This window comes from Armigeres subalbatus, chromosome 2 (genome assembly GCF_024139115.2).
Source record: "Armigeres subalbatus isolate Guangzhou_Male chromosome 2, GZ_Asu_2, whole genome shotgun sequence".
NCBI classification, from domain to species: Eukaryota; Metazoa; Arthropoda; class Insecta; order Diptera; family Culicidae; genus Armigeres; species Armigeres subalbatus.
Genome location: NC_085140.1, coordinates 19819636 through 19835838, shown reverse-complemented (window position 1 = coordinate 19835838; position 16203 = coordinate 19819636). Strand labels below are relative to the sequence as shown.

At 39.6% G+C, this 16203-nt stretch overlaps 1 protein-coding gene across 5 annotated transcripts in view; it reads right to left on the bottom strand.

Moving 5' to 3' along the window:
• LOC134218107 (uncharacterized) overlaps positions 1–16203 on the bottom strand; it is a 44684-nt gene that overhangs the window by 4194 nt on the left and 24287 nt on the right. Inside the window, exons 2-6 of one of the 5 annotated variants that reach the window (XM_062696973.1) lie at positions 6451–6634; positions 6126–6295; positions 1886–2051; positions 1730–1824; positions 1551–1662 (exon numbers count right to left, since the gene is read on the bottom strand). In XM_062696973.1, the coding sequence (XP_062552957.1) occupies positions 1551–1662; positions 1730–1824; positions 1886–2051; positions 6126–6282 (530 nt within the window). In that variant the 5' untranslated portion in view covers positions 6283–6295; positions 6451–6634. Of the gene's footprint in view, positions 1–1550; positions 1663–1729; positions 1825–1885; positions 2052–6120; positions 6296–6450; positions 6635–16203 lie in introns of those variants that run through there. The other 4 variants (XM_062696972.1, XM_062696974.1, XM_062696976.1 and 1 more) reach the window with 4 other exon arrangements.

Here is a 16203-nt window from a genome sequence, read left to right as displayed (position 1 = left end):
ATAAGACGAGTTTTTACAATCCCATTGAATTCCACCACTTAATTGTATCTTGACAGATACGTATTTCGACCTCAAAAGTAAGGCCGTCTTCAGTGTCTCGTACTTGACTCGACTTCGTCGTCGTCGTCGAGTCAAGTACGAGACACTGAAGACGGCCTTACTTTTGAGGTCGAAATACGTATCTGTCAAGATACAATTAAGTGGTGGAATTCAATGGGATTGTAAAAACTCGTCTTATGACAGAAGAAAAATTTATTGATTTTCATAAGTCTTGGTACATTTCGGCCACCGATTACTTCATCCAAATTTATACAAAATGGCTTTCTATCCGTCGCGATCGAGGGGCAGCAGGGACTATGTCCAAGGGATTGACGACCCCTCCCCATGGCCACAGCGAGTTAGGGGGCCTGCCTAGGATGTGGTGGGGTTTGACAGTGGGCTCTGTTAAACCTCTACAAAAAGCTGCATGTGTCCATAAGCAGACCCTATCAAACCCAGTCAACACATGAACGTATATGGTGTCATGTAGGATGCTGGAGTGCAGGCGATAGATGTACTTTTCCACACGTGTATGTATATCGTCTCCAATTTAGCATCTTGTATTGCACCATGTGCGATTTTATGTAGACTGGGAAGCGAACGTGTGCCGCTCAAAGCGCACAAGCCCAACACGAGTGCCAACCGGCACATCAGGATTAATACCAGTGAGATCCTCATTACGGTATACTGGTCAATGCAAGTGACACACACACGCGCGCGAAAGTAATGCAAAATAAACGACATGTAAAATGAACGTAAATTTACATTCTTACTTAACGTCAAATAGAGATAAAATAAGGGTTGCTGAATAACATTAGCTTTCCGATTACTATCAATTATTTTCAATTTAAATCCCGTTTCTTTACTTTTCTTACGTTAATGAAATGATAACGCGGGCGCCTAATCCGAAATTCAAATGAACAATCGCTCACTTTGAGCGATTGATTGTTTATTCTCGCGAAGAATGAACAATTGAACAAATTAAGGAAATGCTAATACTCCTGTGTAGAAGTTTCATAGGTCACATCACTTTCCATGGTGAATCCCGATCTATGTTACTGATTACCCCACCCAACTAACACTACTTCCTTCCCGTGGTAAATGTGGAGATGCAGAGGTATTCTCGGTCTCTAGTAGCAACAATTACCACACACTCACATTCCCTCCCTTTCCCAACTGACTGTAAGGACTTGGCCGGCGCCGTTATTGATCAACATTTGCGAGCTGCTGAAACGTGCACTTCGAGAATAGTTGGTAAATCCCAACCACTATTCACTTGGATCGTAATGCAATTTGCACCAGTTCTGATCAATCACAGAGTAGCAACCATTGATATGTACAGTCAGTCTAAGCTAAGCTAAGCTAAGCTAATGGCTTTCTATCCGTCGCGATCGATTTCAAATTGGCATCGGATATTGTATTATAAGTTCCAATCATCGACAGACTGATAAAATTCTGACTCCCTTGTGTCAAAGTACCTTCCGATTTTTAAAACCTTTCCCAATACTTACTTTGTATGATTTGGTGGATTAACGTTGTTTGTTGCAGCATCACTTCCAACTGTTTTTCCGTATGTCGATATATTGACCATACTGTGTGATTTGTTCGTTAATATTGTTTTTTCTGCAATGTCGAAAACAGATAAGTAGGAATCTCATTTGAAAAAAGTTTCCAGTAACGTGCAACGTACGCTGCTGCTCACGTATCTTCCTGGTATGGACATTTTCGCGATTGATCTGACCATTTTCAGGCCTCGGGCTGTACCTGCAAATTTTAATATTCAAACTAAAGCACAAGGGCTAGACATCTTTAGGAATGCTATTTAGTGAGGGTAACAATAACTTACATTGGAGGAGTATTGGAGGAGTGAACATAATGAACATCCTTTGGGCTTGAATTATTCTGAGGCCTCTTTTCGTCTTTTCCTTCGCTGCTGGTGGAACATTTATCCTCAGGAGAACGAGATGAGCCATCAAGGCCCTCTTCAACAGAATGATTCTGTGTATCCGACTTTGGTGTATCGTTTAGGTTGGTTATTGAGCGATTCCAAGCAACAGCATCAAAATTTAAGAAAATTTTTAATTCATGATTTTCTATTGAGTTGAAACTTTGCACAGTTTTTCAATTTCATCTAAATCGTCATTTTTCGATATCAAATCTTCATATTGAGTCACGACTAACTTTTCAAAAGGGTGTATGTGAAAATGGTTCAAAATATTTAAAAAGCTGCACAGCAAAAACGGAATGTTCGATTGTTATGATTTTTTCAGCAAAGTTAGACAACTAAATGGTGATTCTTAAGAAAATGTGCACAGTAAAAAAAAAAATTTTTTGCCTTTAAAAATATCATTTTTGTCACAAAAACTCAAATATCTCAAAACCCTATCTTTTTTCGAACGTAATTTTTTTAGGGAAAACGGTCCATTATATTAGCTATCTACCATAAAAATTTGGTGATGGTAAACTAATAAACAAAAAAGTTATGACATTTCAAACATTTCACAATTTTCACATATAGTAAACAAAAAAAAATGTCCGTGTATTTTTTTTTTTCAAGAATCGCAGTTTGATGCTGATTTTATTGTTAAGGGCCTTGCGTGAGTTAAACAAGTTGTTTGTATGATATTCCATATTTATGTATTCATCGATATTATGTATATTATATGTATAAATATTATATGTATAAATAAATAAAAATGAATTAATATTATCCTAAGTATTAAATTAAATGTGGCAGTTACACAATGTTGTTATAGAAACTCTAAGAGTTTTGGGTTTGAATTTTGGTATGGGTTATGATATCATGAAAACAGTTTATTAATACTTATTTTTTATTTTTTTTTATTCAATTTTTTTAAAATATCGAACACTTTTGAATTATTATCAGCACAGTTTGAGTATAGTTTTGCTTTAATTTTATTTTCCGACAATGGAATGAAACAGTGAAATTTTTGGGTTCCTTGGATCGTTTTCGCGTTATTAAATTGCTCGCTGAGCTCTGAAGCTTTATTTCGTACTCTTCAGTAATAGTAAAACAAAATGATAATTTGGTTAAATCTTTTTCTTTTCTACGATTTGCCCAATCAAAAAGTTCTTTCGCAGTTTTAATTGGATGCTCACGTTCTTTGGCTAAACTTGCTCTTGTGGCCATGCGCTTTATTGTTCCTCCAATAGCATCACAAGGACCTTTGCCATGTGATGTAGCAAAAAATGCCATTCTGCATCAATTCCGTACATTGATTTAAATTGACATAGGCTCGAAAAATTCTTACGATTTTTGTACTGCGACGCTGCTCCATCAGACATGAAATATATCTTTTGACTTCTTTATGCTTATCAACGCGTAAAAGTTAATCATTTTTTCAATGAACAAGTTTACGGATACTGAATCGTGTCTTAAATCTTCGGAAATTATAATAAAACTTAAGTGTTCAATTTGCGTACTTCCATTAAAATAAATAACGAATGGATGAATTGTAGCTTGTTGTACGTTCCAGTGATGGGACTGCACTTCATCTTGCAATACAAAGCTGTAATTTTCAGAAAAATCACGAATGACTATAATCTCTCCATTTTGTAATGTATTTTTCGTATTTTTTAAAAAGCTGGATTGTTCTGTTTTAATGAAATCGTGAGGGATTAAACTTTCTAATTTCAAGCAAAAATATGACACAAACTCATCTACAGGTTTTACAATAGTTTCTATGTCACACCTATCCGTGGTCACCCAATGATAACTGATCAATATATTTTTCTTCAAACTCAGCGAATAAAGTATTTTCCAATGATGAAGAATCTGGACAATCCGAACAAGATCGTAGATAGCAATTTGATTTTGTATTTTCACACAAAAGACTACCAGTTAACATTTTAATATCCTTTGTTAAATTGATTCTTTTCAAACTATGTAAAATAAGATTAATATTCTCATGGGTTGTGCACACACACATTATGTGTTCCTGAATTGGAAAGAAGCTTACATTGTCTTGGCCGAAGGCTTGCAAATGAGGAAAAACCTATTTTAATATTATCGTGAATTTCCTTGAAGCGTGTGTACGCTTCTTTCAAAGTCGTCATCATTAATCGTTTTTGGATTGCTTGACGGTTTCCATCTTTTTTTACTGATACATAATCTTTTTGACCAGGCATAGCTCGACTTACTTCATCATCTTCAAAATATTGAACTACTATTTCTTTTGTCTCATCTGTTAATGCAGTACTAGACCTAGTATTTTTGGTTGAAAGACAGTTATTCTTCAATTGTTTTGCCTCTTTTACTGTATTTCTATTGGTTTTGAACTCATCAATGGCATCCTGAATAGACCACGAACTTGGCAGCATCGACAAAATCAATAATTTTTCTTTCCTTGTCGTGGCTGCATTCGAGAACCTTTCCTTCATATTTATAATTACCTCATCGTAGTCTGTATTTTCCACATCATCAGGTCCTAATTTGAAGAGGTTTCTTCGTACAGCTTCGTTTATTTCACGGTATTTTTTCTCCGGGTAATAAACGTAGTCCATTTTACTCCATTTAATCGGAGTCACTTTTATCCCAGCTATGCCCTCGTTAAAGCGTTCGATGTTGACCTTTTGGATACACTCATCTTCCGATTGATTTGTTGAAACAGATTTCGCTGATGGTACGGTGGCAAGGCTCTCAGCACTTAATACTTCTGGTAATTCCTCAGTTGTTGTCGATACATCTGGCAATTCCTCAGTTGCTGTCGTTTTCGAACTTCCTGCGCTCTGCTCAACCGATGATATACAGATTGCTCTTTTGTCAACGTTTAGACGGCAGGACGTGCAAATACGTAAATTTGTATTCAATGTGGACATTGGAGCATAACCAGTCGCTTTCAGTTTATCTTTGGTGCTTTCGGTGAGATTTCGTAACTCTTTTGAACACTTTTTTCCATCAAACGGCCTACAACAGTTGAGAAAGCGGCTACTCATGTTGTTCGTAATATTTCAATAAACAAAATCACTTTTAAGTTTTTACTGACTAGTTTGGTGTCATTTGCTTGACTGAAGAAAAAATTACTATAAGATCTTTAACAACCTTAGTAGTAGTAATTTTTTTGCTTTTTCGTGAGCATTGTCATGGTATGTACCTATCATGCATTTGTTGTTGTTGAAGATACCCGTTTCCTCCCGATCATAAAGTCTATTCTCTAAGAGGTATATTTTTGCAGGTAAACTATAGACGTACACGTGTATATAAATCTTTGATTTTGCAGCTTTTGTCTTAAAAATAACATTTCTGATATGTTTCTATCATCGTTATTATCAACAGGTTTCAACACTATTAAATGAATTTTTCGCCAGTCACGTGCAATGAAAATTATGACACTATCAATACTTTTGATCACAACACTGGATCGTGTCTAAGTTTCTTATAGATGCTATGAATAATTAAATCAAAATATCATGAAAACAACTTGTTTAAATCACGTCCCTTAACAATAAAATCTGCATCAAACTGCAACTCTCGAAATAACTTACACAGAAAAAATTTTATTACTAAATGTGAAAATTGTAAAATGTTTGAAATGTCATAACTTTTTGTTTATTAGTTTACCATCACCAAATTTTTATGGTAGATAGCTAATGTAATGGACCGTTTTCCCTAAAAATTACGTTCGAAAAAGATAGGGTTTTGAGATATTTGAGTTTTTGTGACAAAATGATATTTTTAAAGGCAAAAAAATTTTTTTTTACTGTGCACATTTTCTTAAGAATCACCATTTAGTTGTCTAACTTTGCTGAAAAAATCATAACAATCGAACATTCCGTTTTTGCTGTGCAGCTTTTTAAATATTTTTGAACCATTTTCACATACACCCTTTTGAAAAGTTAGTCGTGACTCAATATGAAGATTTGATATCGAAAAATGACGATTTAGATGAAATTGAAAAACTGTGCAGAGTTTCAAATATTTTCGAAATGGTCGCTCAGGATCGACTGACATGTCCCCGTGGAATGCCTCTATTTGAACGCCTTGTGTTTCCAAGAGCTCTGTTACCCTGTTGCATGAAGATATGGTGAATACATAAATTGGTAGAGAAGAAATCCAGAGACCTACTCGTTTGATATTTCCAGATTGTTTTGATCATGTTTTTCTAAGCTTCCTGCAGAAACAGTATTCTCTGGTGGATTTCTTTTGTGATTTTCTTGTTTCAATTTTGTGGAACGATTATCACGATTAAATTGCACAGATCTTTCGCTGTCATATGGCTCCATCCTTCTCAATTATCTGAAAACAAAACGAAATAATTTAATTATCGTTTCAAAATAAAACATTCGTAAAGTTTTTGAAATTATTAAAAAGCAATGAAAAAAAAAGTGTTCGAAAATTACATCCTTTTATCATGTCTATGATGCGGCGAAAAGGCGAAAAACGAATTATACCTGTTTTATTGTAAAGTACATTGATTCTTTGTTTCTCTCATTGGGCTACGAAAGGTGAGGCTGGGAAGGAGCGTCAAACATAGCTCTGGTCATAACTCACAAGCTCCAATACTCATGCTTTCACGGGTCTTTCGATGACAACTGACCGCCAGTTATTGGTTGCGTACTTAGCTGGTTGTGTAACCTGTGTTGGGAAATGTACAGTAAAACACTGTGATTCTGCGACTGTTTACATTTTATCCAGTCATATTTCATGCACCGAACAAACCGAGACAATTCGCCAAAAAAAAATCACTCGACATTTTTTACTTTTTTCATCTTCATCGGCAAACTGTTTCTTGCTGCTGCGTGAGAGTCTCGTGCCGTCGGTGCGGTCAGCATTTGCATGAGATTTCTTGTTTCGGCTCGTGCGCAGTGCAAACAAAACAGAATCGAGTTTAATGTGGCGAACAGCCTGGAAAGAGTGCTAGCCGTTGGTACTGACCCATTAGTTGTAGTCGAACAAGGAGTAATAAAATGGTCATTTACCACTAAAAACGGTCATACGTCTGTCGTATACGCACCTGACTCAGCCGAAGAGTCATGACACTCGCGCGAAAACGAATTAAAAAAAAAAACAAAACCATTCGAATATAACATAAATGCTGTCAGTACGTGATCCGTTGCTACTACGTTTGCACCAGGATGGAGACGGATATGTCCGGCAGACCGGCGATGCTGGAGATGTCCAATGAGAGGTTCCCTCGGTTTGCACCCCAGCTTGACCAGAGCAAGTTGTACACACGCCAGAGAGCTATTATGTCACATAACTCCAGAAGACGTAGAGTACATCAAGCGGGAAGTGCAGAGGGAACTAAGAGAGGAGGAGGAGGAGGCAAGATCGAGCGATACATCGAGAAGGAGTTCTGCTGGGTTGAATGCATCAATCGCAAGTAACCGTCGCGATTCGATTGCACCCGCGGCTCCAGGACCAACAGTGGAATTGCAACGACAGCAATTGAAGGACGAACTAGCTAATCATGTGGGCACAGTAGTTACACAGTTCCGTGGGACAGACCCCATGTCCCGACACCGGATACCCAAGTTGCAGTACTCCTATCGGTTGACGAGTACAATAAGCATCCTTAACCAGGATATTTTGCCACAGTATTTGGAAACCGTGGAGAACCTTGAGGAGCTGCAATTTATCGTGTATTCGGCTGCAGTGGCTGTTGTAAGAACGTTGGGATTGCGAATGCGTCCACAAGGTGAGAGTGATGGACGCGCACGCCCCAAAGCACAAAAACCTGCGTGGATGCGACGTCTGGAGACCTCCATCGCCACACTGCGGTCAAAGGTTGGTCGATTAATACAGTACAAGCAGGGGAATCGATCAACCAGGCTAGTTCGGAATGTTGCTGAAATTGTGAAACCCACAGAACTCTGTAATCTCACCGAGGCGAACATAACTGAGATCCTCGACACCCATGTACAGCGGTTGAGTGCTCTTGCTAAACGATTGCGACGTTATGGAGAATGTTCGAAGAGGATGGAGCAAAATCGAATGTTCAACATCAACGAAAGGGAGTTCTACAACCACATCCGAAACGACATAGCTGACTTTGGCGTGGGCCTTCCGGAGATTGGAGAAGTCACGCAGTTTTGGTCCAATCTATGGGAGAACCCCGTCATACACAACGGCGATGGGGTGTGGATGGCAGAAGAAGAGCGATATTGTGACGGAATTGGAGACATTACCGCTATCAACGTGACCGCCCAAGGCATACGTGAGGCTAACCCGGTATACCAGGAATTGAGCTGCAGCAGGACCCGATTTTGTGCATAATTTCTGGTATAAAAAAAACTCACAACGGTCCACGGGCGGATGGCGGAATGCTTCAACACGGTACTAGATAACCCCGGGCAGCTACCGAAATTCATCTCTAGGGGTGTTACTTATCTTCTGCCGAAGGATCGGAACACTTTGAACCCTGCCAAGTACAGATCAATAACGTGCCTTTCGAGTCTGTACAAAGTGCGGTCATCGATAATAGCAAAGAGGGTGCAGAACCATTGCGACGTCAACAACCTGATGACCAAGGAACAAAAAGGTTGTTGACGCAACACACGAGGCTGCAAGGATCAGGTCATCATTGATGCAGTTGTTGTTGGGCAGGCCACCCACAAGCAAAGAAACCTGAGCAGGGCGTATATCGACTATAAAAAGGCATACGACTCAGTACCTCACTCGTACCTTCTTAAGGTACTGCAGTTGTATAAGATAGACGGTAACGTCATCAGGCTAATGCAGCACGCTATGGGGATGTGGAGCACATCCCTACACAATACCGATGGAGAAAAGGTGTTACGGTCAAGGACTCTCGGAATCAGGAGGGACATATTCCAAGGCGATACCTTTAGTCCTCTATGGGTTTGCCTTGCCATGAAGAGCACTCAACCAACACAACTACAGTCGACTCTCTACATCTCGATGTTCTATATCTCGATATCTCTCCCTATGTCGATGGTTTCCTTCGTCCCTTCAATCTACATACATTTGGGCTCAATAACCTCCCTATCTCGATATCTCTCTATCTCGATGGGTTCTGATCATATTTTGATCAGGAATCACTCTCCTTATGTCGATATGTTAAAATTTTTAGGCTACTAGACCATCTTCGGACAATAACAAACACATCAACAACAGGAAATGACATTTGTTTTGTTGTCGTTTTTCATAGTAACGAGCTTTTTCTGGATCTAGTACCCATTACAGTTTTCCTTCCATTCCTCGATCTCTCCCTATCTCGATAGTCCCTTCAATATCGAGATGTGGAGAGGCGACTGTATCATTTTAAGAGTAGGGAAAGAAGTACAAACATTATCCACACCTTCTTTATGGACGACTTGAAGCTGTTTGCGGAATCTGTGGAGAAGCTGCACCAATTTCTGCGGCTTGTAACGGTATTCAGCAACGACATCCGGATGGAGTTTGGTATCGATAAATGTCGATCCATACATCTACACCGGGGTCACCTGGTTGATGCCGACAGTTTCCGCGTCAACGAACAGGAGGAGATTCGAAACATGGTTGAAGGCGAAACGTACAAGTTCCTAGGTTTCCTGCAACTGAAAGGAATTCGCCATACGACGATCAAGAAAGAGCTGCAGGAAAAGTTCTTGCATCGTGTCAACGGTATTTTGAAGAGCCTCTTGTCGGCCGGCAACAAGGTGAAGGCGATAAACACGTTTGCTGTGCCCTTGTTGACATACAGTTTCGGGGTGGTGAAGTGGACCAAGACTGACTTGGAGGCGTTAGAACGAGCAGTACGAGTGGCGTTCACTAAGCATCGCATGCGCCATCCAAAATCGTCCATTGAGAGAGTCACCCTGCCACGTACAGTAGGAGGAAGAGGCGTCACCGATATACAAACACTATGTGTTTCCCAGATCCAGCCGTTGCGAAGATACTTCGTAGAAAGCCAGAACCGCCACGAAATCTATCGCGCTGTGTGTGAAGCTGACCACGGATTCCGTGCCCTGCATCTGGCGCAGGAGGACTGTCAGCTGAATTGCGACATCAAATCTGTCGACGAGATGATCGCATCGTGGAAGCAGAAGGAGTTGCATGGGACGCACCCCCATCAACTGGAGCTGGAATATATCGACAAAGCGGCGTCGAATACGTGGCTGGTGCGGGGTGAACTCTTCTCGGAAACAGAAGGCTTCATGGTAGCCATCCAGGACCGGGTAATTGCGACGAAGAACTATCGGCACTATATATTGCACGAAAACGTGGAGGACCGCTGCAGGAAGTGCAATTCAGTAGGTGAGACGATCGAACATATCGTGTCCGGGGGTTCAGCCTTAGCTGATTCAACCTATCTCGGTCGTCATAACGAAGTAGCCAAGATTGTGCACCAACAGCTTGCTTTAAAGCACAACTTAGTTAACCAGTTTGTCGCCTACTACAAATATGTGCCTGTCCCGGTTCTGGAAAATAGTTTCGTGAAGCTGTACTGGGATCGCGAGATCATAACGGATGTCCTCATTCGTGCCAATCGGCCCGATATTGTGGTCTACGACAAAAGGATGAAGCGGGTAACCCTCATCGACATTGCTGTACCGCTAGACCATAATGTCCAAACAACATTCTCCAACAAGATAACGAAGTACCACGACTTGGCGGAGGAGTTGAAGCAGATGTGGCATCTGGAGGACGTGCGTATAATTCCGGTTGTTATCTCAGCAACCGGAATCGTCCCGAAATCTCTTCTGAGATCCTTAGGAGAGCTGGAACTATCTCATAACCTCCATAGCATCCAAAAGATGGTGGTTCTTGGAACTTGCAGCATCGTAAGAAGATTCCTGAACCACCATAACTAATACATCCGGTGCAAACGTTTATTATAGGATTTTAAGTCAACCGGCGAATGAGATCCACAGAGCCTAATCCCCTTTGGCATTCAGATTGCCCGGGGTAATTCCGGGTTTTTGTGAGAATTCCCAGCACGCTTGCTGAGGAAGTGCCAAAACTCTATAATAATAATAATCTTTGCTGCTTTAAGAATGGTATATACCACATCCAGTGTTTTTGGAATCATTCAGAGCTTTCGAGCAATCATTGAGCATTGCTTAATATATTGTAGTCAGGTATGAAACCAGAGAAAACCCCAGTAGCATTACCCCTTCCTTAAATGCCCTGTCCAACCTTTATTAGGACCCATCGTTACTGATCGCAGAAGTGTGGTTCATCCACCAGCGCCGGATTTGGTCCCCGTACGGCCAATCACGCTTGCCCCTTAGTGGGAAATCGCACCGCGTCGACATCGTTCACCGGCAGCCATCTTGTCCTAAAGGACCACGTCGTTTGGTCTGCAGTGCCTCCAGAGTACTCCGCCCGCCCAACCCATTCTATCTCGAGCATCCCGTCATTACACGAGACACGCCACACAGTAAGTCATAATAAAAATAGTTACTAAAAGTAAAATCGCGGTGTAGTGTTTCTTTGATCCCTGATCAGCAGAATAGCGAAGAGCTGGCCCTGAGGAAATGAGGTGGTTGTAACCCACCCCAGACGAATTCCGTGTCCGTGACCAGAAATCAGGGGTACCCCAGGTGGCGAGGACCTCTGGCCACGTCACCCTAAAAAGCAGTATTGTTTTTTAACAATTGGAGAGCTCAACTGGAGGAGGTAAAACAACTGTTTAAGATTGCGATTGACGGTGAGATCTTGGATATCACACCTCTGATCTCGCACAATTGGCATTGATTGTAACAGTGCACCAATTGCAGTCAGACAACGTGGACGACCCAAACTGCCAGATCAGCAGTTTGTCCATTCATTATAAATAAGCCGCGAACGCGTGGCGCGTTCTCTTTCCTTTGGCAGCTTTGGACAATCACCGGTGGTCAGGGCAGCCCAAAAATTGTCCATTAAAACAGATGAAATTATCCTTAAACAATTGAAAAATGCTCCTTAAAAAAACTGATCATTTTTCCTTAAATTATTGAACAAATTACCTTGAAATAAATAAAATGCTCCGTAAACATTTGAAAAGTGTACCGTAAAAACGAAAAAAATGTACCGTAAACAATAAGGCATTTTATGAGACAGATCGAAACAGCTGTTTTTCTCGTGTTTATCTACTTTGACAATTAGTGAGAGCCCGTTTGTTTGGTAATTTCGCGCTGAACATTCCGATGGGTCCCATCATCAATTCTACCTGTTTTACTTTTCGTCTAATAGTGTTTTAGAACAAAGTTTTTCATATGATTCTTAAAACGTGTCGTTAGATTATTCATACCATTGCATTCTAAGCATGAAATGCTGAAGAAAATACGAATGAAAATTAAAACTTTACAAACATTATTTGGTGTTCGGACCTAACGGAATGTTCACGCAGAATCATACCAAAACAAAACATTAGAAGTAAATAATCGGGCCACCGCTAAACGTCTCATAAAATGCCTTATTGAAAATGCTCCTTAGAAGCAAAAAGAAAAACAAAGAAAAACAAAGATTTGCTATTTAAGTAAAGCACAAAATAGAAACCGATGAAACCCATTCACCAACGAACTTACAAGTACCCATACGTGCCCATACCATCTACGGGAAAAGGTAAGTGAGCAAATTCAGAAAGTGTTGGAGACTGGAATCATAAGAGAATCCTCTTCTCCATGGACTTCCCCGATCTGGGTGGTCCCAAAGAAAACGGATAATTAAGGTATAAAGAAATATCGCGTAGTTGTAGATTATAGGAAACTGAATAAATTAACGCCAGCAGATAGATATCCTATACCCGAGATCAGCGAGATTTTCAATCGCCTCGGCAAAGCACAGTACTTTTCTTTACTCGATTTAGCCAGTGGCTTTCACCAGGTAGAGGTGGAGCCGAATGATATTCCAAAGACGGCATTTAATGTCGACAATGGAAAATACGAATTTTTGAGAATGCCGTTCGGGTTGATGAATGCGCCCGCGACACTCCAACGTTTAATGGATGCTGTTCTACGGAAACATCTGGGGATAAGATGTTTCGTCTATATGGACGACATCATTATCTTTTCAACTTCTTTAGATGAACGTATGAAGGACATTCAGAAAATCTTACAAACCCTTAAGGATGCTAACCTTAAGGTACAATGCGATAAGTCTGAATTTCTTCGTAAGGAAGTAGAATTCCTTAGATACGTCGTTTCTTCAGACGGGGTGAAACCAAACCCAAAGAAAGTTGCGGCAATTAAAAATTGGCCTCTACCGAAAACATAAAAAGAACTTAAGTAGTTTCTCGGAACAATCTCCTTCTACAGAAGATTTGTACCAGGATTTGCAAAAATTGCAAAACCAATGACTAGCCAACTTCGTGGTGTAGCGGAGTGGAAATGTCCCGAGCGGAATATTATCCCACCGCTGTCACCATATGTAGCGAAATAAGGACCTTCTTTGCGATGAAGCTTTTTAACATGTATGTAATGGAGTGGAAATGGAGTGCAAGAATCAACGTACTGTCCTACAAAACTTAGTTTATGCACCTTTAAAGAACCCATGGTTTACTACCACGTCCATTGCAGTCATAGGAGGGGTGATAGGTATATTTTTATGTTGTTTCAAAGGAGAAATTTCTTGTTGCGCAAGAAAACTAGAATTCAATCCACAAGGAATTAGTAAAAAGGAGAAGTATAATAAAAAGAACAGCATAGATAAAGAGCAACGCCACAGAAATAAAGGTGAGAATTTAAAAATGGGGAAATGCAAGACAAAAAGAAGTCACAGACAAAAAGAAAAATTGATATATACTAATGACATAGAAACTGGGTTGAACAACCCAAAGAATACAACAACAATCGATGGAACGTTGAACAGAAAAGACACAATTAGCCAAATAATAGAAGAAAACGAGGTCACTCAAATAGCAACAATAAACGAAGGTACCGACACTCAAATTATTTCGAACACTATGGATAATAAGGAGAGAAAAATTACGGAAAACAAACAGAAGACGAAACAATATTTATCAGCAAATATATACTGAATATGGGAAAAGGAAATGTATTAAGCAGTTTTTACAAATATGACGAAGTAATGTTACAGTTGCACAAAAACCTTGAATGGACACCCATCAAAGCCTTAGCATGAAACAGAACGGAATTATTATCTTTGATTACTCTAAAAATATCATGGACTTTGAAAATGGAAAGTATTTCAGACATCTAATACGAAAAAATAGAAACATTAATTCAATTAAAGGTAATTGGTAATTATTGCTTTATTATGCAATAATCAAAAAAATAAAAATAACCATAGGATAATTTACTAAATCATAACAAATTGAGTTAGGAACTTATAATTTTGCATACTAATATACATATGTTTATAGTACAACTAATAAATTTTCATTTGTTTTTTATTTTAAAATGTTTATAAATACTATGAATTAATCGCAAGGATTGAGTATCATTTCAGAAGCACGCCTAGAGCCATGATCGATGAGGGGGGAGAGGTTGTAGCAATTTTCCAACCAAAACCGCCCTAAATACTAAAGAAGTAAGTACAACACGATAGACGTAGCAACAAGTATTTTGCAGGAAGAAATTTTTATGGAATTTATACGTCCCAAAAAAAAACCTGCAGAAGACATTCATTGCTACAACACAAAGATAAATTTAATGGGAATAATACTGGGAAAACAAAATAATCGAAAAAAATGATAATAATAGTAAGTAAGGTTCATAATAAAATGTGATAAATATAATAACTTAAGCATGTAAAAAGGTAGCAAAGAATTAATACCGAATCGAATAACTAAAGTAAGTGAAAAGTAACAAAGACTGTAGGAGCAGGTCCTTATATTTGCAAAGTCTAATAAAAACTATAGGATAGTGAACTATTCACAATAATTTGAGAAAATTTAAATATGCACAACTTACTCGAGAGACGGTCGAGATAGCATCTATTGAAGACGAACAGACGACATCGGCAGGGAAGGAAGACATCAACGGCTCACGATATACATACCATAGTTAATTGGTATCACCGGAACGACGGCTCATACGGTGGGTTGAAGATCGAGAGTGTGGGGGATCAGGAGACGGAAGACGAAATATTCGGAGGTTATCAATGAAGGCGAACTCAACCAGGAAGTAAAAGTGTTAAATACATCATACGAAATCAACAATACGAATTAAAGTGACAAATAACAGGCGAAGACGGATGTGCATCATACGAAAACAAAAAGGCGGATTCAACAAGGCGATTGGAGATAAGTGAATGACAAGACATTATACAAAGTTGAAAGCAAGGACATATTCAGGAGCATCATCATACACAACCGAAAGTGCAAGAAAAGATTTTAATTCAACCCCTGGGCCCTCCTTAGCCGTGCGGTAAGACGCGCGGCTACAAAGCAAGACCATGCTGAGGGTGGCTGGGTTCGATTCCCGGTGCCGGTCTAGACAATTTTCGGATTGGAAATTGTCTCGACTTCCCTGGGCATAAAAGTATCATCGTGTTAGCCTCATGATATACGAATGCAAAAATGGTAACCTGGCTTAGAAACCTCGCAGTTAATAACTGTGGAAGTGCTTAATGAACACTAAGCTGCGAGGCGGCTCTGTCCCAGTGTGGGGATGTAATGCCAATAAGAAGAAGAAGAAGGAGATGATTTTGGAAGAGTTAAAGTAACACAATAATGACGGAACGAGCAGATACAAGTCGCCTCACAAAGATAAAAACAACGTTAAGACGAAATTTTAGAACAATCAACAATTCAACAGTGTTCATCAATTTAACCAGACGGCCCCAAAAAGTCAATTCAAAGCAGAGGTCCTAAAACTACAGCGGAGGCGGGTCTAACACAAAGGCAATTTATCAAGTAATCAAAATTTCCACAAGCTGAAGCCAATACACAGCGAAATTCAAAAAGCAACAACAAAGATTTCGAATCAAACACAAACAATGCGAACATCATGATAACGGTACAACATCTAAGAATCCATACATTTAAGCAGTGTGACACACGTCAATTCATCACGACTTGCTAACTAGCAACTTATCTGAACGGATGCAGCTTAAAACTATTGGAAAAGGCACTGTAATAACGTCAAACTATTACAATGTTACATGCAGAAAATCATTGAAATACAACTAGAGCAGAGCTACTTCTACTCCGCTGGAGATATCACGTCAGATTTATACAAGTGGCCGGTACAACAGCAATTTTGCACACAACAAACAATAGACATCATTTACCAAAACATCATCATGGCTTGGCC